At 44.5% G+C, this 22,008-nt stretch overlaps 2 protein-coding genes across 3 annotated transcripts in view; one reads left to right on the top strand and one right to left on the bottom strand.

Annotated features, from left to right (window-relative positions):
- On the top strand, positions 1-2,411 carry ppp1r3db (protein phosphatase 1, regulatory subunit 3Db). Its single transcript, XM_079266439.1, has 2 exons — positions 1-261; positions 430-2,411. The coding sequence occupies exon 2, from the start codon at positions 450-452 to the stop codon at positions 1,329-1,331; it is 882 nt and encodes a 293-aa protein (XP_079122565.1). The 5' UTR covers positions 1-261; positions 430-449; the 3' UTR covers positions 1,332-2,411.
- Positions 2,412-4,576: 2,165 nt separating this feature from the next.
- phactr3b (phosphatase and actin regulator 3b) overlaps positions 4,577-22,008 on the bottom strand; it is a gene marked incomplete at its 5' end in the record, with an annotated part of 40,941 nt that continues 23,509 nt past the window's right edge. For both annotated transcript variants that reach the window (XM_079266429.1, XM_079266430.1), the window contains 5 exons: positions 4,577-5,103; positions 5,633-5,709; positions 6,484-6,624; positions 6,786-6,847; positions 8,493-8,548. In XM_079266429.1, coding sequence (XP_079122555.1) covers positions 5,088-5,103; positions 5,633-5,709; positions 6,484-6,624; positions 6,786-6,847; positions 8,493-8,548 — 352 coding nt within the window. In that variant the 3' untranslated portion in view covers positions 4,577-5,087. The remainder of the gene's footprint in view (positions 5,104-5,632; positions 5,710-6,483; positions 6,625-6,785; positions 6,848-8,492; positions 8,549-22,008) is intronic.

Raw genomic sequence — 22,008 nt, 5'->3', positions numbered from 1 at the left:
GCAGTCACTGACGGTTTTGTGAATTCAGTCTACTCATTGGATCATCTACTGTCCCTGGCTTGTAATAGCTTCATTATTGTTTTTTGCTTGGCATTAGTTTTTGCTCCTGTTGAGGATTAATGCCATTTGCTGGCAGACGCGAGCTCTCGTCTGTCATCTGGTGGCAGTCGGGTTTGAAGCAACTTTGCTAGCAGGCAGTAAACAAGGTCAATGCAGGAAGCAATGCCCAACAACAGGACACAAGAAGTCTCTGCTGCAGAGGTTTGGTCCTTCTTCAAGCATGTAGCAACATTTGCATTGTTTAAGTTTTAGAAATGTGACATTCTTGTCTAGTAATTGCTGTTTTGTCTGATAAAACTGGTGACTGTTAACAGGACATTTTTGTTAAATGAAATGATGAGTCATACATCGACTCCTTTGTTTCTCCAGGTGTGTTTAATGTGACCAACATGGCCGCTTCTGGTGAAAAGAGCGGGACCCCGCCTCAGTTCATCGGTGGCTCCAGTAACGCGAGCGCCACTAGAACCACTACCATTCGTCTCCGGGACATTTATGACCCCAAGCCTCACCCTCCCAAAGCCCCGGTCCGGATCCGCCCTCCGGGTCCAAGGACCCCCTCAGTAAAGGAGCTCAACCTAAAGCACGGCTCGCCCAGCGACCCTCCGACCAAGACGATCATGAGGACCCGAGCTCAGTCTCTTCCCTCGTCTGCGGAGAGAAAAAAAGAGCTCAGGAGCCTGCAGGTACGCTTCGTGGACTCGCTGGGCCTCGAGTTAGAGGACGTCAAGGTCTTCAAAGTTCAGGAGCACCCCCTGATACCCCAACATGTTATGTTCAGGCTACTGATGAGCTCTGAGCTGGCTTTCGGCAAGTCATTGGAGCTGTCCCTGCCTTACTTCAAACCTTGTTTCCCTGAGAGTATCGGGGCTCAGCCGGACTTCCTGAAGCGTCTCTGCGCTCAGAGCGTGTGTCTGGAGCAGGTCCTGTGTTCAGAGCTGGGGATAACGGGCACCATCCAAGTACTCAACTCAGCTTACGAGAAAGAAGTCACGGTGCACTACTCTTTCACCAACTGGAGAACGCACACGGAAACCGCAGCGTCCTGGGTGTCCAGCGGGCCCCGCGGGGAGACGGACGTCTTCAGATTCCGTCTGCCCGTTCCTCCCTTCCTTCTGCAGCCAGGAGCCATTTTGGAATTTGCCATCTGCTACCGCGTGAAAGGATGCCAACATTGGGATAACAACAGCGGACATAATTACAAACTGTCGTGCCACAGCTACAAGGTGACTGTGCCGAGGGAGTGTGAGGACAGCATGCTGCACTTTACCTGAGTGTCCACGCGGGGGAGCTGCTGCTCCTGCACACAGACAAGCAAAGTGCTTTACAGTTGCTATGACCTGCTATGGTTCCCTGTGCTTACTCAATACATGAACTCAAGTACTGAACTTTGTACAGTTTCTCCGGTACCTTTTCACGTTATCATGTATTTTTACTCCACTGCATTTCAGAGGCAGAGTTGACACCTCATAATGTACTTTAAAGGGGTTAACACAGGTCAGCGACCTTTACTGTCCAAAGAGCCATTTTGCTCTATTTTCCACCAAATAAAATGTGTCTGGAGCCGCAAAAGCTATTCGATATCACAGCTTATATACGTTTTATATATAGTTATATTATATATACAAAAACTATAGTTTGTTATGTTTATGAAATAATAGAACAAGAATAAAGACAATTATTGACATTTTATTGCTATTTTAACTTTCATGAAGAGGAGAAAAAAATAATAGCCTATTAAATGATTAAATGAATTACCTGCAGTAAAATGAATACAAAATAACTTTAAAAAGGAAAACAAAGGGATTGCTCATTGAAGGCACAGTCTGTGAACAAAATAAATAAAATCAACTCTTTGACTGGTAGACAGGTCTTTAAATACAACTAAATTATTATAATAATAATACTAGTTATTATATCATTACTGATTTGTTTCCATCAGTAACAACAGTAACACAGTATTTTCAACTTTAATCTGCTGAGAAACAAAACAAACAAGTAGATTTAAATATTTAGAATGATTGTGACCATATTTTCCCATGATTTATTAAAAATGTAAGAGCACACTGGTGATTGAAGTGCTCCTCTGCAGCAGCACCGGCAGTCGTGGGACACTCGATGGCCCCGTTGCTTCAATGTAAAACCCTAAACGGTCCATTTAAAATGCAGTGAATGTCAACGTGTGTTCTGACCTTTTCCCAGTAGTGGAGGGAGCATTCCAGATCATATACTTCAGTAAAAGCAACCATGCAACGAAGTGAAATATATTCTTATTACAGGTGGAATACCTGCATTCAACATCCAGATCAAAAGTAAACATTTTCACATGTAAAGACATGTAAAGTATTGACCTCTGGATGTAGTTGAGAAAAGGGAAGATTGTGAAAACCAAATACATTTATTTCAAATCTAATAAAAGCGCAGTGTGAATACCAGTCCCTTTGTTGTCTTAATTCACTACTGACAGCAGTGTGGGACTTAAAGTGACAGCACCATCTCTTATAGTCAAACATCTACTGTACATTTGGTTGTGGATTTAGTGACGGCTGCTTTAGCCTCATTCTCAATCATTTGCAAAGTGCAGCGCAGCCACAACCACAAATGGTCTTAGTGCCGTGAGGCTTTTTAGTGCTTCCTCCGCACTTGGAATGAAATCCCTGTTCCTCCCAAACCTTGCACCAGAAAAGAAACCCAACCAAACATCCCCTCAGCAGCTCGGGACCGCCCCGGGGGTTTGATTGCTCGTTTGTATCGATGTTCCTAGTCGTGCCAGCGTGCCCGTTCGGGGGCCCACCACATCCACGCTGCCCCGCAGCGCTGTGCCTTTATTTGGGGGGGCCGTCGTCTTGTGCTGGTTGCCGGTAGTTATATAAGAGGCCACCATATTAGGAGGCATCATGATGCTCAATAGTGACGTTTGCTCCGGGGGACTGGCCGGGATTGAAATGTTTAAAAAAACGAACTGAAGCATCATTATTATGATTCTGTGTTACGTCTTTAAATCACCACTATGGCCTGTGTCATTTTGGAAGAGAAGAACTGCGTCACTTTGTAATATTTGTGCAGTTAGCCTCAAGCGCATGACTGATTTCATCACATGAATATTCATTTGTAGTAGCAACATATTGTAAAACATCGTCAGAGCAACATATTTAACAGTTATTATTATTTAACATCAACGACTCTCCAGCAGATCTGAGGAATAAACGACTGTAGGAAAACAACCATCCTAGCAAAATGTTAACTGAACCCCAATACAGTGGTATTTTTCTTTTTAAAAAACAGAAAAAGGTAGGAAGTCATTATGAAAATTGATTGACAAAGTCATTAAAATTGGAATGATGGAATAAAGAACACGACAACATTCCTGTGGGGTCTGCAGGGACCCCGGTTGGCAGGATTAGAGTTAATATAAAGCTAATGTATGTGGTTCCAAAGAACAGCTCTGGGTGCTCAGTGTTCGTGAGAAACAGTGACGTCGTGTGTTGTTCTTATGCAACGCAGGATCATTTACTGGCTAAATGTTTTTCCAGGAATATATGGAAGAAAGGAAATTACGTGATTTATCATCCAAAGCCTGATTTTGAACCAGAAGGTCATCACACTTACAGTTGGCTAAAGAACAGCAGAACATATGTTCAGAGTGTGTGTGTGTGTTTACCGCTGGCCCCCACCTATCTGAGGGTACACCCTGAAGTCAGGATATCCCACTCACGCCCATGAGAGCATCCCTCGTTCCTCCCACGCAGCCCCACAGGTAACCGGGGCTTTTCTGGGACCTGTCGGGCCGCCGCAGCTCTCGGCCAGGAGATCATTTAAACTGGAGCCGCCATCTGTTCCTCCCCCAGTGCCGGGATGGAGGCTGTGACTCACCTAACGTGCATGTCGATGTCAGAGAAGAAGCTAAAAAAACAAATGCCAATCTGAAGGTGCCAGGGTTGCTTCTATTTTTCCCCCACATTTAATATCAGGTAAAAGGTTTCTTCCGTCTGAAAGAGGCTTTTCAACGGCCTCAAATGCACCTACAGTTCCTATTATATTAAAGCATTAGCAGTGGGTCAGACCTAATGACTTGTTTCTTTCATTCTTGTTCCTCTGCCAGTAACATGCAGCAGCGCGAACAGCTATCAGATCAACGTCTCGCTCCAAATTGGACGAAGTCAGTCAGGTGCACTTGTTTTGCTGACGCCCGTCCTCCTTCAGAGGACGATACGCAGCCACATGACAAGAAAGAGGTCACCAGACTTCACTTGCAAACTAATTGCCGCTTGATCTGAGGTGAACTTCACTACAATGTTATTATCCGCTTACCAGAGCACTAAAACTCTGAGATAAATCTGAGCGGATTACAACCCATTTATGATGCTTCGTCAGCGGTTATCGCCCTAATTCTGACCTTTGTGAGAACGATTTCAGAATGTCACACACTGCTGCTAGGCCCTGATGCTGAAATGTGTTTGGAAAAACATCAAAAAAACCCAGACAAAGTTTGATACAAATGGAAAACCTGTATTGTGCAGACAATAAATAGTGCTTACAAAGGGAATTCTGTCTTTTACACAGACGAGGTTTCTGCTTACAGCGTCGATATGAAACGCATAAACTGAATTGGTGAGAGTTAGACACAGCTCGGGGGGGTGGGGATGTGACTACTGATACTGGTCGACTCGGTCACATGCACATACCCCTCCTCCCCCTGCCGTCCCGTGGCATCGAAAAAAGGACGTCTTTCAAAAAGAGTATGTTTACAAAATGAAAGTCTCCAAGTCGGCCTTGACTCCTCCCCCGCTCCTCTGACGAGGTGAAGTGAGGGGTTGAGGAGCCGTTCCTCCGAGCAGAAGTGGAGCTCGCTGCTTGCATCCACGCCGTCTAACGCCAACTCCCCTTTCTAGAGACATAGCCTCCAAGGTTTCGCTGGACACGAGTACCAGAGCAGCCACTAACTGTGGGCCGGGGCGCTGGAAGACTCCGTGCAAAGGGTCTTCACGGACAGAACCGGATATCGGCATCTCTTCACAGAAGAAACCTCGCTATGGCCGGTGGAACCTGCAACACGGGAGAAAGGGAGGGGAAAGTGATGAGCATGGGCTAAAATATTCTCACACACACACACACACACTGGGGTTTCATCAATCAAAAGGCCTATTAATAGCCCCGCGGTCAGTGCGTTTAAAAGCAGCCAATGGCCTCTCTTCAAAAACAGGGTCTCGCAACCCTGGCCAATTCGGGGTGTTTTTTTTTAGATACAGAGAATCTTGACACAAGCAAAACGTAAGCTAAATATATACGGCCATTCATTATAGTGGAGAGGTGGTGCAAAAGGGTACGACTCTCTCTCATCCCAAGGGGCCTGCTTTCAGCTAAATTTAAGCCCTACGCTGCAGGGTGTGCACTCATTGGTGTAAAACTGGCAGATAATGCGATTTTGGGTCTTTGCACAATGTCACGCTGACTCTGTCGGACAAAAAGAGCAACAAGCAAGGGCTGCAGGCAACCAGTAGAGTTGCAGTTTACGTGCGTTTGTCCAAAATCACATCACTTTGTCATTTTATTCTTTTCGACATTTCAAACTGACCTCGTCAGGTGCTTGCTCGAAGTGTGAACTTCCATCTCGTTGCTTTTGAACTCGTTCAGCTCCTTCCGTATCGCCGCCTGCGGGGAAACAAGAAGCGCAACGAAGCGTGAGCCCAGGCGTGTCCCCTCAACGCAATCCACGGATGTTTTGAAAATGGAGAACCATCTGCTGTCTAGGTGCAGGTTATGTAGGCTTCACTGTGTCAAAGAAAAGGTGGTGGGGAGATGATGATGTCGAGCACTGCAAATATCGAAGTAACCAGGAGGCTTGTATTAGCCGTATGAACCGTCTGCATGGTTCACCAGAGATAAATGCACATAGACCGCAGCTTACTTCCTGTTTCATGGCATGTGATGAAACACCAGAAGGGACAATATGGCCTAGAATTGTTTATTATTATTATTATTATATCATCTTTGCTTCTAGGCAGAATGTAACAATAATTCCTCAGGATATACTCAAATGAAATGAATCCCACCTGAACCCAGATAAGTGGCTCAACCTGGATTAACCAATGGAGCATGTGTCAGTCATTGAAGTGCTACAGTGACACTCGCCCACAATGAGACGATGAGCTTCATAGCTACTGTACTGTAGCTATTGACAGTGTTTGCTACAGGTTTGATGGAAACTTGAAAACGTACAGTCCACAGTTGAATACAAAACCATTTTCGTGAATTCAATTTCAGAGTTTTTAATACTTTCTAATGCCTTTTGGAGGAAACCCTTTTAAGACTTTTCAAGACCGGCAGAAACCCCGGAGAGGGGCTGAATGCGGACACCTGGTAAAAACGTTGTTCTACTTCTAATATGTAAAAAGGTCAGCGGTGCTGTCCGGCTTATCTAGTTACCTTGTCAGAAGCTGACAGTCGGGTCCAGGGCTTGTCAGCCCGCCTGTCGTAGTCCTGAGCTTTGGCCACTTCCACATAGTCACTGAAGCGAATGAGGATCTTTCTGTCCCGCAGCTCGTCCACCGTCGGCCGCTGGTTCAGCTGGAGAACGGAAAACAAAAGCCAAAGAGATTGTTGATACAAAACGAAATATTAAAAAGCGCAGCAGGCCGGGGATTACGCCGTGGGGGGGTTGTTGCCCAAATGTGGGATTTGATATGAAAATGTTTTAGCAAACTGGTCAGATCACTGCAGCCGCCTACCTTTCTGTTCAGCCGCTGTTTGATTTCCCTCCTCTCCTCCTGTTCCGTCTGGTCATTTCTTTCTGTTGACACAAAAAAAAAACAGGTCAAAATCGTCCATTTACACTGACTGTAATTCCACTAAACATGTAGGCTTGTTTGGAGATGCTCAGTCGCTGTAGCAACCGTTAAGTAAACACCAGGCCTCTGATTACTTCATGGGACTGAACAGGTGATAAAGTCTGCGATTAACGGAGCTAATGTGTGGGATCCTCCTCATGATCAATACTCCTTAGTGAGCCGGTCAGCAAATGTGCCGAGCACAGTGAGTTAGAGAGCGACACAACGGGCGGATTAGAGCCTCCTGATAGGACTTATCTTCATCAGATACATCAGAAATATCACTAGATTTCATTTATTTTGAATCCCTCTTGTTTTCAGGAAAATGTTGAGCCGTTGAACTAGTTCGGCAGCTTTAAAGTGAGGCCGACACCCTTCACGGTCTGAGCGCATTTCAACAGGAACACGTTATGTGCATTTTCACTGAAGGCATTTAGTGTGCGGTTAGGAGATTGGGTCAGTGAGCGTGTTAAGCGGGGTTGGGTTTGGCTCGAACACATGTTCTCGTGCGGACAGAGGCAGGGGGGGGGGTTTAGTGATGAGACCGACAGCTGCTCAGAGACCACAGGTGGCCCGTCTCCACTAAGGAGACACGGTCCACCACCAACGTGGGACTTCATTCCTCATAATGCTTCATAACCGTTCTGCACCACTAGTTTCACAGTTTGCTGCGAGCGCTACGATCTGACGCCTTCTCCCTGAAAAAAAGCTATTCTTGTGAATTAAACTGTCGTCACTTCGGCCAAGGAGCTCAAGTTGTTTCAAGGATTCAAATATGAGTTCAAATCACCAAGCGGAAGATGGAAGAACATGCAACTTGGACTTCAACTAACCATCTAGCTACCTAGTCTCTCAGGGAATATCACATGTAGTCTGGGGGTTTCATGGTCACAAATATATCTGATATGTTAATAGTCGACATTTGAAAATTCTTCTTGCAAATATGCAAAAAAAACATTTGTTTGGGGTTATAGTAATCCATAATGCTGTTTATTCTCTCAATTTATTCGTAAAGTCTGTAATTAAAAATCTGCATAAAACAAACAAAGCCAAAGGTCAATTTGACTTGTTTGGTCGGAACAGTCCGATCCTCAAAGGTATTGACTTTCCAACAAAATCAAACAGAACAAAGCAGGGACACATTTGAGAAGCTGCAAACTGAATATTTTGACTTAAAAAAAAAATTACCCAAACTATGAACAGATTGTTAACATAGTTGATACTTTTCTGTCATCAAACAAATGAAATAGTAAAAAATACAACATAGTAGACTCATTACTTAAGCTGTACTTTTTTTCACAAAACACAATAATCATCATTTTAAAAACAGTAAAAAAAAAGAACAAGTAATAAAACATGGTGTGGACATCTTATTTTGAAAAACCTCGAAGTCACATCACAATTAGTCGGTAGAGATATTAAAGATGTATTTTAGAAATGTTTTTAAAACATGGAAGTCAACATAAACTCAATTCAACTTCATGAACAAGTTTGTGAAATGAAAGTGTAAGGCCGTCCTGTAGAGATCCACGAACAGAAACGTGCTGGTTTCGTCATCACAGATAAACATCATCATGATTGTTGGCCTCTATCGCCGCTTGAACTTACGCTTTAAGATGTTCCGACTCTCCAGCTCCTCCACCGCCGGCCTCTGGCTCAGCCTCCTGCGGAAAAACACCAGAATTACGTTCTGGACCATCTTTTGCCCCTCGCGCCGCTGGAGGGGGGTTTGCTTGACAACAAAGTCTTTTTTTGGTGTCTTCACTACTTCCACCAACTAGCACGTTGGATGCTTGAGCCAGAGCTCCGTGTGCCAAGATCCGCACATCCAAAACACGAACACCGCGTCCCACCTCGAGTCCAAAATGCGGCTTGTTCTATTGTAACATTTAAGGCTCCACATCGGGGAAAGAAAAGGTCAGGCTGCGCGCTGAGTGTCACGCGCCAGAGCCAGTTCCGTGAGGAGGGAAAAAAAAGAAGCGAGGCTTTCCCTCAAAGACCGGCTTTGGTTTAGGTGAGATGGGAAGTTTAGCGAGAGGAGCATTGGTTGTAGTCCCGGCGGCGGTGTGGAGGATGCTGAGCGCTGTGAGTGGAGCGAGGACTGCAGCCAGCACAGCCTGCCTCCTGTGTGTTTTTTTTTTATTTTTACCACATGCACAATACTCATGTGGAGGGGAGGGACTGAGACGGAGATTCCCCACGCGCGCGCGCACACACACCAACCGCAGCAAAGGGAGTTGTGCAATATTGTGATAGGAGAGCTTTATCAAAAAAACAAACAAAGATATTGATATGATTGAAGTGAAGGAAACCCCATCTAAACTAACTTTTCCCGACGTTATCAATCTTTTTAACGCATGTACATTGTTGGATGTTATAGCAGGTTATGTTGAACTAAAGATAAAACTAATATTAAGCAAATGCAATATCTATTATTGAAAAACAGATAAAGCATCAGATGATGATGAGCGGGCTAACCTATATATTTAACGGCTGCACTGTACTCTGCAATTGATCATTTTCACTATCCGTCCGTCGCTTATTGTCTTCTTTTTAATTGTTCAGCCTAAATGTCAGAAATTGGTGGAAAAAAAACACAACAATCACAATTTCCCAGAACACGAGTTGATATCTTCAAATATCCAAATATATAAAAAATGTAATGATATAACACAGAGAAAAGCAAAAAGCATCTTCACGTTTGAAAACCCTTCAACCAGCAAAAGTCATATCAGCATAACGAGGACGATGACGTGTGGCGATGCAGTCATGTGGTCACAGATGAAATGAAAACAAACAGAGACAAGGCTGCTGACACCAGCTCCTTGCGCCACGCAGCCTCCCTGTTTAACAAGATAGGGTGGTTTGGTGGTCAGCGTTCCACGGCACTTGGATTTTTAGGATTCCTCGCATGACCTTCCAAAATAAATCTACACCCCACCCCCAACACACCCACTGACACTAGATTTGCCTCGCAGCTGCCGAGACAGCGCCGGATTCCAAAAAGGAAAACTCTTTTCCTCACAGGAAATACAAATTGAGCTTTATGCTTCAATTTTACCCCAAAAGGCTCCATGTAACTTATAAGAAACAAAAACAACCTTCCTTGACCCTGGGGTTTATATGGGTGATATGGACAAAGCTGATCGTGATGATTTAGAACGGTTTCAATCTCTAAACTGGGGAAATATGAGCAGGCAAAGCTGAGTGGTCAAAGTTGACTTGAATCAGACTTTTTGTATTATTAGCAGCAACAAAGTGCAATAACTGGACTCAAACAACAGCTATATCGCGTTAAAGCTAGCTAGAAGGTATCGCTTTACAGGGGAGCCCCCAGATGTCCCCACATACAGTGTTACTGAACGCAGTACCAGTGCACAGAACAACCGCTCCCTGAATAAACAGAGGTCAGACAAAGACGAGCGTGCAATAAAATCCACTTTTCTAATCAACCGGGAAGAAGGGTCGGACCACAATGTATTCACACTCCTTCACTGTTGGGAGTTGGTGAAACTGTGATTCACACCAGCAGCGGCAGACAATGAGCTTAAAGTGCTGACAGATAAAGGGAAGACGTTAATGTCACTAGTTAATGCTAGTTCTGTGGGACCAAAATAAACGAGTCTGTTGTCAGCTTTGTGTGTCTGTTGTCAGCTTTGTGTGTCTGTTGTGTGCCCAAAGATCATCTGTGAGGGAGGAAGCTCCGCTCCGTAACACATCTGCACGGTGTTTCCTCATTCTCCCAGTTCAACTTCCATTCATATCAAAACAAAGGCGCCAGCTGTATTCTTTTCCACCTGTTATTTCAACGTGCCACATACATATTCAATGAAAAGAGTAAAATCTTTCCAGATGAATTCAGCTGTATCTTCTTCGGGTTGTAATTTGAGTGTGCGCTGGGCAGCTGTGTCTTTTAGGTAAATATAAGTGTCCCATCATTCATCCATCAGCAGATATTCAATGACGACGCCAAAAACAATGGAAAACCTTTTACACGCCGCGTCATTTTGTCCACGGCCCTGTAAATAATGACACCTAGAGTGTGCACATCTATAATAAGCCCCCTGTACTGTGATAGCGTCAGCTGGGACCACTGAGGGCTTACAGAACAGGACCACAGACACAGCAACATTGGAGGCTGAGAGGGGACAACGTGCCAAATGGAGCAGAGCCGTAGTAGGCTGTGTGGTCTGCAGCGGAAAACATTTCAGGTCAATAGAGATTGCCTCAGTTCAAAGAGCGAATCAAATCCGCTGCTGCACACTCTTGTGTCAGACAATTTAGGTGCTGTGGATAAAACGAAAAAAAAACAACAAAATCCAAACACCTTAAAAGCTAGAGTGAGTCAGCCTGTTTCTATTTTGCCGAACAATCCTAACGGGCCTTTAGTCACTGCCTCCCGCTGTGATTTTTGCGCTTCACAAGTACTCGCCCACTCTGCTTGGTCAGAGGTAAAAAGTTCCTCGTTTGTCGGAGAACTCCTCGGCACGTCAAAGCAATGAGCTGCCTCTCAGAGCAGGCGCTGATGGGAATGTCGGCCTATGAAAAGTGGAGGAGAATGGGATGAGTCAGGTGCCACGGGCCGGGCTGCTGCCCACTGAGGTGTGGCCTAATCCCGCGCCTCTTTCCCCTCAGTGACAGAGCCCTAGGACAGGAGAGCCGTGCTCGGGTGTGGAGTCGGGAGGGGGGAAGTTGCCAGGAATAATTAAAGGAACTCTCTTTAGTCTCAGCCTACCAGAAGCTCGACGTTTATGTAACTTTGTTCAGGACTCGGTTCTTTGACCTGGATGTCTCCCACTGTTACCGGGTCACATGAATATCAAAGACTGCGGCTTTTGCTGCTAAATTTCAAGTTATAAAAAAGCAGTAAACCAACCACTCGAGAGCCTACCAACTGCCCTTTAAAACGTCCTCCGTTCAAAGGCTGGCTGTGCTATTGATGATAGATGAATGGGGACACATTCAAAGACTCAGACATGAAACCAAGAATCAATTCTTCATCTAGCCGGTCGTTTGTCTCCGAGGCGTCGCCCCGTAGCGCAGGTTTTCACAGATCAAGCGGCCGATGGTGTCTGGCTCTGCAGCGTCCCGCTGGGAGCACAGTGTGGAGGAGGCAACTTCAAATAGCATGACCCGGACGCAGGTTGCTGCACATAGGCCGTGAACTTTCACTGCGAAGGAACTTCAAGTGCTCCGTAAGCTAAAGCGCCATGACGCGCAGGGGTTTGAATTGAAGTCTGCCGACAGTGAAACAAGACTAAGAGGCTGCAGCCGCGCCGGCAGCTCTGCGAGGCTGCACTTAGGCACCGAGACGCTTTTGTGCCAACGTCGGCATCGCGACCTCTTTCACAATGACGATGCTAACGTGCCGATTTTAAAGACCCAGTGAAATGAAAAATGTGTCCCTAAATATATGTCACATATACGGTTTCAGTTGTTTGAGGACTCGTCCTGCACTCACGAGTCGCAAGTTGACGTCAATGTCAGATCGATATTTCTTGGGTTCCTGAGAAGCCAGCAGATATGCGGACCAAGACTTCCTTCTCCGTACTCTGCTCATTGTTTACAGTCCGATTCACGACTTGAGATCTGAGACTGAAGTTGTTTCAAAAGTAGCCAGTTTACAAGCTCATTTCAGACCATTAATAAGCTAAATCACGCTCAGACGAAAGTCAGTGGGCTCCAAGATTGCATTTCGGCCAAGGCGTTCTTGCTGCCTACGCGAACTGTTTACCTGCATTCAACCAAAGACTGCTCAAACGTGATTGGTTAATACTACAATACAATGCATATGAATGCAGAATCTGTTCATAGAGAGAAAACCCTAACATTTTAACGTCATGATGGCTCTATAGTGACCACCAATGTCAGCGCCAAATTCCTTCGGCGGACCAACGGGCCAACACTGCCACCCCCGTCCAAAGTGCACGAACTGTCCTGAACCGACTGAACAAACATTGATTTCCTTAAACAATGGAAATCCATTCGCCAACATGGCAGATGTAACCTACTTGAAAAGCAATCACTGATTCTGTTTGCATAATAAACCCTCTTTCAGTCAGCTGGGAGGCCAGCATCAGTGCTGGACTGGGAGAACAAATGTACACCATACTGTATCCGTTTATTTAAAGCCTGAGAAACGTAGCAAACCATTCCAGCCACACATGACACGGGTCACGTCTCCTGAGCAGTGACGATGGAACCCTGACTTGGCATGGGGTTAGAAAGGAGGGTGAAAACAACCACTTTTCATAGAGTGGGTGCTGAGGCTTTTGACATTTCAATTAGAGGGTTCTTGCAGCTAGATCCCTCGAAAAACAAAAACATTGTATAACGTTAATTACTGCATGTGGGACAGGGATGGTCTATAGCGGTGACAACATGTAATTTGAGGATTTCACTTCACTGCCATACTCAGTATGTGCAGGCTGTGTCATCCGGTGCTTACGTCTCCCCAACTGCTTTATAATATCTGCCAACTCCAGTCCTGTAATTGGATTGATGCCCGCCCGTGATGCTGCTCGCTATAAAAGGCACAAATAGAAAACCGGAGAGACACTTCCTGGGAGAAACGGTCCTCATGTGAAACCACAGAGACAAAAACGACACGCTACCGTCCCCGGTTTAACCCTCAGCTGACTACAGACGTGATGTCACACCCAGTGGGTGGAAGCGAGGGAGTCGCAGGGCTTGCAACAAGTATTCAGCGATATTGAACACTGGTCTTTGTTTCAAAAAAGAGAAAGAAAAAGAACAGTACACAAAGAAGATTTGTAACCAAGAACAGCACCCCACTGTGTAAAATACTCTTTGCACACAAACACAGGCACACAAATGATAAAACATCGACCTGCTAAAATATAGAGCTTGTGACTCACTCATAAACAGACTGGGAGCTGTTTGGACCTGTTCCATAACTCTCAACCACAATCACTACTATGTCAGACTAAAGTACACGTAGAAAGCTCAGCAATAGCAGCAGCAGTTTAGACTAGCAGGCGCTGTCGTCATTATATACACATCTTTTTTATATTTTCCTTTGCCATATTTAAATTGCAATTGATAAGCAACAAAAGGGCTTTGCTAACTAAGCGAGTAGCTTAAACGATATACTATATTTAATTTAGTTATAATAAGATGTTCATTCGGGCTGCACAATGTATTATTTTGTAATCGTAAACATGGTGTTTACTAGAAAGGTTTCATGTTTTATGACGTTCTAATGATGACACAATTCAATATTATTTATTTTTTGTTCGTAATATATTGTTATTAAATATCATATATTGTAAAAATATCTTTTCAATAACACTACATAGTCATATCTTATGCATATTAATTTTATGTTCGCTATAATGTGAGATTTTATATTATATAGGTGGAGGCTTCAAATGAGCCCAGTGGTCTTTCTGCCTCTTCCTGTCAGGATCAGGATCCCTGTCTGACCTGTTGTGTGTTACCCCTGATCTCCTCTCCTCATGTGTTCTGTCATTCCCCTGTTTGTTATTGTGTGCCATGTGCTCTGTGTTTGTCCTCTGCCTCCAGACGCCGCCCATGGCTGAGGACACTCCAGCCGATCATCTTCCTGCACTGTGATATTATTTATTAGTTATGTTTTCTGTATTTTTAAACTGTGTAAAATAAAGTAAACTTAAATGGGAAAAGTTTCTTGTTTTAACAAGATGCTTTGATTTCATGTGATAAAGATAAAGTGTTGTGATTGGACAAGATAAAGTCATTTGTTGTCACACAAAACAGAATCATTTTGTACATAAGTAAAACAACTAAACTGAAAAAATAACTTGTTATAAAAGGAACATCTTCTTGTTTTAACAATAAATGATAAAAAAAGAAGTCAGCAGTTTGCTTCCGTAATCTAAAAGCTTCCATCTTTCTCCAAGTAACTCGATGACTCTGCACTCTTTGCTCTTTTAGAGGGACAAACATATTAAACACACGTATTATATCAAGCATTATCTAAAATGGCAGCAGCTATAGATTTCCTTTAGAAGTTACTTTTCTTGCCCATCAGTGGCAGTTTGGACTGATTTTATGAAATTGCGCTTTAATTGGTTGTTTCTAATTTACGCTTTCATTTCTTCAACGTTATGGTCCAAGCGGGCCGAGTCTTTGTTGTGTCAGACATGACTGCTCTTCACCTCCGCAAAAGCTGAGCTCCAGACATTTCTGGATGTTGTCAAAGCGATCATTGACCTGGCGGAAAAGTGGAGGAAAACACATGCAGAGCATGCATTCATATTTCATCGCAGGTGAAAGGGATTATGAAACAGAAAATATTCTCTGCAGTTAAACAAGGAACAGCAGCCGGCCGCCATCTGACAGCCTTGGTTGCCTGGAAACGACCACTGTGTCGAGTCCCGCTCATAGAAACATCATTTCAAAAGGAAAGTGATTTCAGAAGGGATTAAAGAACGACAGTCGGGAGACGAGTCCTTCATGAAATGATCGATACGGCTCCCGGGGCTTTGACACTTATGTTTCTTTCTGGCCTTTGCGGAGCACCAATTGGCCGAAAACATGTCAAAAATATAATTTCCCAAAGCATCTGATTATTCAGAGTTAAGAGTGACTCCAATACGCCAGACTATTGGAAACAACCTACTACATACTAGGAAGGCAGTATACAGTACATACTACATACTGCGTTCATCAGTATGCAGCAGATGACTTTACCACTATTGCAATATTATCAAAAACATACAAGTTATTGAGCTTGTCACATTTGCTTTTGTTTGTTTACTGAATCAGATACTGCATGGTTAAAGTCCCCAAGCCCTCAAACAATTCATTGTAACAGGTCAGGGGGAAATCAATGAGGGGACACTGTCAATATAGATGTGCTGAAACTGCCGTTTCATGTACAGCAACACAACAGTGGGATGCCATTCCCACAAATATTCGAGAGTTAGTCTTAGTATATTGAAAACTCATATCGAAAAGGGTCACGTCGTCTCAACAAGTGCCCCTCCTGCTACGCCAGCGGGCGCTTGTGGAGCTTTTCAACTCCAAAAAGGCAGATAACGTTTGTGTTATATTTAAAAGCCCCTCAGCAGGGCAATAAAAGCCTCTCGTCTACCAGACCGGTCTCTTGAGGGAACTCCAGCTCACAGCGGGTCTGTTAGCGTGACATGCCGGCTGGCCGGCTAGCGGCCCCCGCAGGCAGGTCTGTGGAGCTTTTCAACTCAAATCTTGAATTCGGCCATCAAAGTAGATTTGTTCGCCTCAAGAATTCTCAGGAATGCATTTAGTGATGAAACAGCATTATGGAAATTGTATAAAACTTGTCCTTTTTGACTGTTTTTCGTGACCGTAGACTGTGCCGCTGCAGCGCTTTGCATTGTGGGATATGGTAGGCGAGGTAGACTGGTCCGATGCATACTTTGCACATCAGCGTGACATCCGGGTGTTTTTGGCACACTGTATATTTTTGCTTTTGTTTGCGTACTACTTACTACATTATGGCCAAATCTGTACGTACTGCTAGCATAGCATGCGGTTTTCGAATTCAGCTCTAGAAGCTAATGTTGCTTTCTTGCAGTCAGCTGCTGTGTGCTTGAGGTATTTATAGCGGCCCTGGACGGCAGCTGTGGTTCGTCGCTCTGTCCCGCTTCACACACTGAGTTGTGCTGTCAGCTCAAATTGGTCCACGTGCCAAAAATATCCAATTATTATCCGTGGCTCAGGACTGGGGCAAACACAGAGTATTTTCCTGACATCACCCCACCATCGCTTCACCTCCTTGACCAATGCTCCTGTCACTATCTGCTGACTGGAGGTTTAGTTGTACAGAGTTACACCTTAATGAGCAAAGAGGTTTAACTTAGCCAACATCATTTTTATTTTGCAAAGAGCTGCAGTAAGGCAAAACATAATCGTATCAATGGTGTGAGTCTAACTGATGAACACGATCTTGTTTTATCAGTCAGCTACTTTAAATAGCTTACGTTGATAGCTTCCGGACTGAACTTTGAGAAATTGCTGTTTAAAACCAAAAAAACTGCCCATCATGAGTATAACACATATAATATAGTTCATTGTTAAACGGTGGAGTATTCTTTTACAGTGATGGATTTTTTTGCAATTCAGACATAGAGGTCGGTAACGGCAATTATCCGACATGACAGATCATTAAAATATGTTTTTAATTTTTATTTTATTATTTATTATTTTTTATTTATCTATTTTTCTCTGTGTATGTAATTTATTGACCCTCGGGTCACATTGTGTTTTTTATGCTTTTAAATTTCTGCTCTGTTAAGCACTTTGTGATGTTATGTCTGTGAAACACGCTCTATAAATAAATTTCATTCATTCATTCATTTACGGAAACCACAACAGTTGCACAACATTTGGCGCCTGGTGTGTGAAAGGTAGCAGTAAGCAGAGAGAAGAAGGCAGTAAGTTGAAAGAGTGTTCTCAGTTCATTCACAGGCTGCATCAGGGATGGCTTTACCTACTTTGCTCTTCACCAATTTAATTACGCGTTAGATATGCCCATTGTGCTGCCTTCAGGCCTGGTCACAACAGCATTTAAACTGACAAATGAGTAAACAGAACAGTAAGCAGAAAATAGTGAGAAAGACTAAACACTTGCTGCACACAAACAGATCCCACACTGTTGTTTAGCTGACGATAGTGACAAGGAGGCACATTCACGCTATACAAAGTCAATGGAGAGCGATGAATTGTTTCCCCCCTGCTGTGTAGGTGGGATGTAACTGCTCTGTCTCCATGAGTCTTTATCAGAATGCTCGTCTCATTATTATTAGCGTGGTTGTAAAAAGTGGTTATTGACAAATCTGTCATGAGAACAATCTGCCCAGCCATGCTATTAAAGTTAGGGTGGGTAGTGGATTTTAGAAAACATTTGTGTTAGATTTGTTGAAATTCTCTTTACCTCCCAAAAGACGTCAATAACTCAAATGCGCCGACTCATTGCGCGTCTTTTGGAGCTAGCGCTACTAGCTACATTCTTTGGAAAAGAGTTGGCAACACTGGGTTTCTTGGTTGGATCTTTCATCTTATTGTTTTTACCTAGCGTACTCTTGCTGGTTTCTCCAATGTCAGCGACCCAAGCTTTAAAGAATACATCCAAAATATCTGCATATCCTCCTTTTATTTACTGGCCATCACATGATAGATAAAAAGGAATAAAAAATGCCCGTCTAAAAATAGCAGCCACACGTTGAGGGCATTGATGCTTCAGGGATTTCGGCGAAGTCATCAGAAGCATGATCACTACCCTCTCACAACTCCCCAGAGGAACTGGCGGTCTGCAGTAAAATCTCAGCAGTGTTATAAAGGAAGGTCCTCACATTGTCATTGTTATGAACAACGTCCTCAGCTGAGGGGTACGAGCTGAAGGTGCCTGCATAAAAGCATGCAACAGCGATGGAGAGGTAGATCATTGCAGTGTCCGGCTCTCCAAAAGAGCGCCGCAGGGGAGAGGGGAGGGTCCAATCAGAGGGGAGCTGAGGGAGAGAAAATGTAATCTCTCCATCGGCGGGGGCCGGGGCACAGGGAAAGGCAATCTGGGCTGTGACGTACATAGCCCATTGTTTATGGCTGCTGCTGCAGCAGCAGCATTTGGCCAATGCGAGCTATATTTAGAAACAGAGGGTTCCCTCCTGCCATCCCGGGGCCGGCTGCCCGCTGCTCTCTGCATTCTGCAGCTGCAGAGTGAAAGTAGAGCTAAAGTAACGCAAATCAATGCAACATGGCCTGTACATCCGTGATCTGTGGACGTCTTGCATCACAGCACAAACAAAAAGAGCACAACAAAATGATGGTCACATGTACTGACTGTAAAAACAAACAAACAACAAAAGTCTTTTGATGCACAATTTTGTAACATTCGAGTGTATTGAAGTACATGGAAGAAAAGCTGAAAACAGAGTTTTCTAAATGTATAACTTGGCTGTGATGATTAAAATGATTGTTTCACAAGGTCAAAGTCACTGTCTCTTTTTGTACCGTTGTGTCGAATGTACTTTAGGAAGACAGTGTGTGTATTCCAGATCATCCAGAGAACGTCACTGCAGTGCAGCAGTGCGGACACGTACACTAAGTGAGGCTCTGTTAGAAGAGCTTCTGCAAATCATGACAATGGTACTTCAATAGCAATGCAAACCTAAGATTCCAGGACAAAGGTAAGCACTGAGGTTCATGAAAGGTCTGTGCGTGTACCAAATGTTACATCGTCATGTCTGTTTTTTTCTGTCTTTACAAAAAAAAAGGATGAAAGGTATGGAATAAATCTACAGATGCTGCGGTTCAAGGTGAGACCAGTTTTAATCGACGGCTACACCTCTTTTCTGTTCTGTGCCGTTGTCAGCTGCAACAGCCAACTAACATAAATGCATTGGCGTCATGTCGCCTGATACGATTGCTGCGGCCCAGCACAGGAGTCAAGGTGAGAGTGACAGATTGTTCTCTGTCCGTGATGGAGCTCGTTCTGTTCCTGATGTTGTACAGACGGCTGCGCTTGCCCAAGGCCCCTCGCAGCACTCAAACACTGCTTCAGAAGAGGACACAGCGTGCCAGCGACCTCCACAGACGCCGCTCTGTTCCATTCTACATTCGGTACGATTCATTCGGGGTGCAAACAGTCGCTGGTGCTGGATGGATGTTGAGAGAGGTAGAGAGTGTCCCCTCAGCTTTGTCTCGTGGCTGCACGAGGGGGGCTCGTCATGTCCTCTGGCGGGACAGGAGGCGGCCGGCAGACGAGCATGCGGTGCCGTCACCCCAAAAACAATGGCATGCCTCAGCTGTCCACAGCTCTGAGTCAGTTCACCTCGCGACTCTTGCCGGCCAGCCGGTGCTGCTGCTGCCGTCAGTCACCAGGAGCCGGGCTGCAAACAGTAGCGTCTGGCACAGAACCTGCCCCGCCCCCAAAACTCTGCCCTTTTCCCGTGCGGCATGGGACACTTGTGGCACAGAATCATGCACTTATCCGACTCTCTGAAAACATTCCTTTGTTTGCCACCCACAAGAAAAAAAGCACAACCTAGAAAACCCTTTCTGTTGTTGTAAATAACAACAATCTGCCGTGTCTGTCTGCCGTTTCACTGCAGCTTTAAGTTAGTGTTTTGTTGGCTCCATCTTGGGCGATAGTTGCTGCTGTGTATTTTACAGAGACCCCCGGAGAGAGACCCCCCCCCCCCCCCTCGCTTTCCGGTTCACCCATGTTGGCGATCACTGCTAACACTGACGATCCAATTCTTCCTGCTTTGCCATTATACAACACACTTTCTGTGCGTCATGGATTGCTTCCGGACGAAGAAGCAACCAGACGCCTGAAACGAAATGATTGGGTTACTGGTTGGTTTACGCAGTATTTTACGTTACGCAGTACGGCTTTTTAGGCCCTTTTTGACATTTGTCAACACAGGTGTAATTAACATTAATTGATTGCCATTAATCACGGCCCTGGTTCATTCAGGTGGCCCTTAGTTTGTGATTGGTGTTGTATCGTGTCCGTTTCTTTAGTATGTGTAAGGTTTTGATGCAACTGATCTTTCATCTCTGTAACGTGCGCAGCACCAGATAATTAGCTCTTTTACCTCAATCTGGTACAATATGTGTGTTGTGCATTGACCCTGCTACAACAATCAAACTAAAATATATTTAAAAAAACAACGGTTTAGTCCGTCGATCAGCACTTTTCAATGTTTCTTTATTTTTTTTAAAAACAGGCTCAGTAACTTCCCTAAAAAGATGGGCACTGTAGTTATTAGCATCGTTGTTTGGTACTATTTTCCACAGCGGATTAATACTCATGTTGTGCAGTCGGAGATATTAAAGGCAGCAGGTGTGTGATTGAATGAAAAAAGAACGACAGTGTGTGTGTGTGTTCGTGGTAATTGTGAGGTCGCCCAGTGGAACAGTGTGGCTCATTGACGTGTTTTAAAGAATGAGATGTATCAGGCATCGCCCGTCAGTGGCACACCTCGAGGGTTGGCTTCGGTCTTTTCATGAGACTTGAACTGATCCCAGGCCCCCTTTTCTCAACAAATCTCTTTTCATGGGATTATATGAACATACATTGTGCGTCTATCTCAATAATACATTTCTAATTGGCGTCTCTTTACTGAAGTGCTCCGGTCAGAGGAGTGATCACTGCAGTCATGTGACACATCGAGCCAACTGTACGAGCAGCAGGGAGCTTGGCTCAGAGCAACAGGCGCTCTGCTCTGACCTGTCCTGTGCACACGGGCCCGGACCCTGCGTTCCACTGCCACACTCCCCCACCCCATAGGACGCATCATTGATCACTCCCCGTTTTCATTACATAAGGGTAATCAGTTTACAAAAGCAGTATGTAGTGTTTGGGATGTAGCTCTGTCCCCCCTGCAGACTACGGCGCCTCCAGCATCCCCTCTGGTATGTACAGACGCTCGGTAATGAACTCCATGCTGCACAACGACTATCCAGATTGACAAGCAGCTGTGAAAGGCCTCGGGTGAGGGCGTATAGGAAAACGGCACACATGGAGAAGTGCGATGCCATGCCCGAAAAATAACGCTCACAGGGAGGTTTATTTAGCCCAGTGTGAATGTCACCCAGCCTTACTCATCTCGCACGGTGTCGTTGCAAAGTGGGGAGCGAGCGGCTTAGCTGGAAATGAATTAGGCCCCGCATCAAACACTCGCTTCCCGCTCTCTGTGTGGTCGGACAGCAGTTCAAAGTGTTCATCCCTCTAATTAGCCACTGGGTATGTAACGAAGCCACACCCCGGACACACAGGGGTACCGACCTCCCTGAGTTCATTGACCTTCATACTGCACAGATTATGTAATAATTCAGATTCTCATCCTCTACTTCTGAACCATTCTACACAAGGAAAAGGCAACAAATATGACTGTAGAGATGAATGAAGATGTTATACGTTTGCTTTACTACGATTTTATACATGTTGTTTAATCTATGACAGTTTTACTGAGATTGGATTGTTTGTAATCACGATATATATCACCTTCTTAACAGTATCGCAAAATATCTCAATATATCGAATACACAGCCCTAGAATATTCCGTTTTATAGTGTTTAAGTATAATCAATGAATAAATTGATAAATTACATTTGCATTTAAATGACGCACTAC

The sequence above is a fragment of the Melanostigma gelatinosum genome (genome assembly GCF_949748355.1).
Source record: "Melanostigma gelatinosum genome assembly, chromosome: 3".
NCBI classification, from domain to species: domain Eukaryota; kingdom Metazoa; phylum Chordata; class Actinopteri; order Perciformes; family Zoarcidae; genus Melanostigma; species Melanostigma gelatinosum.
The sequence above is the reverse complement of the archived record's forward strand: the minus strand, read 5'-3'. Positions and strand labels throughout refer to the sequence as shown.

Coding starts and splice junctions, on each gene's coding strand:
- ppp1r3db (XM_079266439.1), top strand. CDS start 450: ATGGCCGCTTCTGGTGAAAAGAGCGGGACCCCGCCTCAGTTCATCGGT.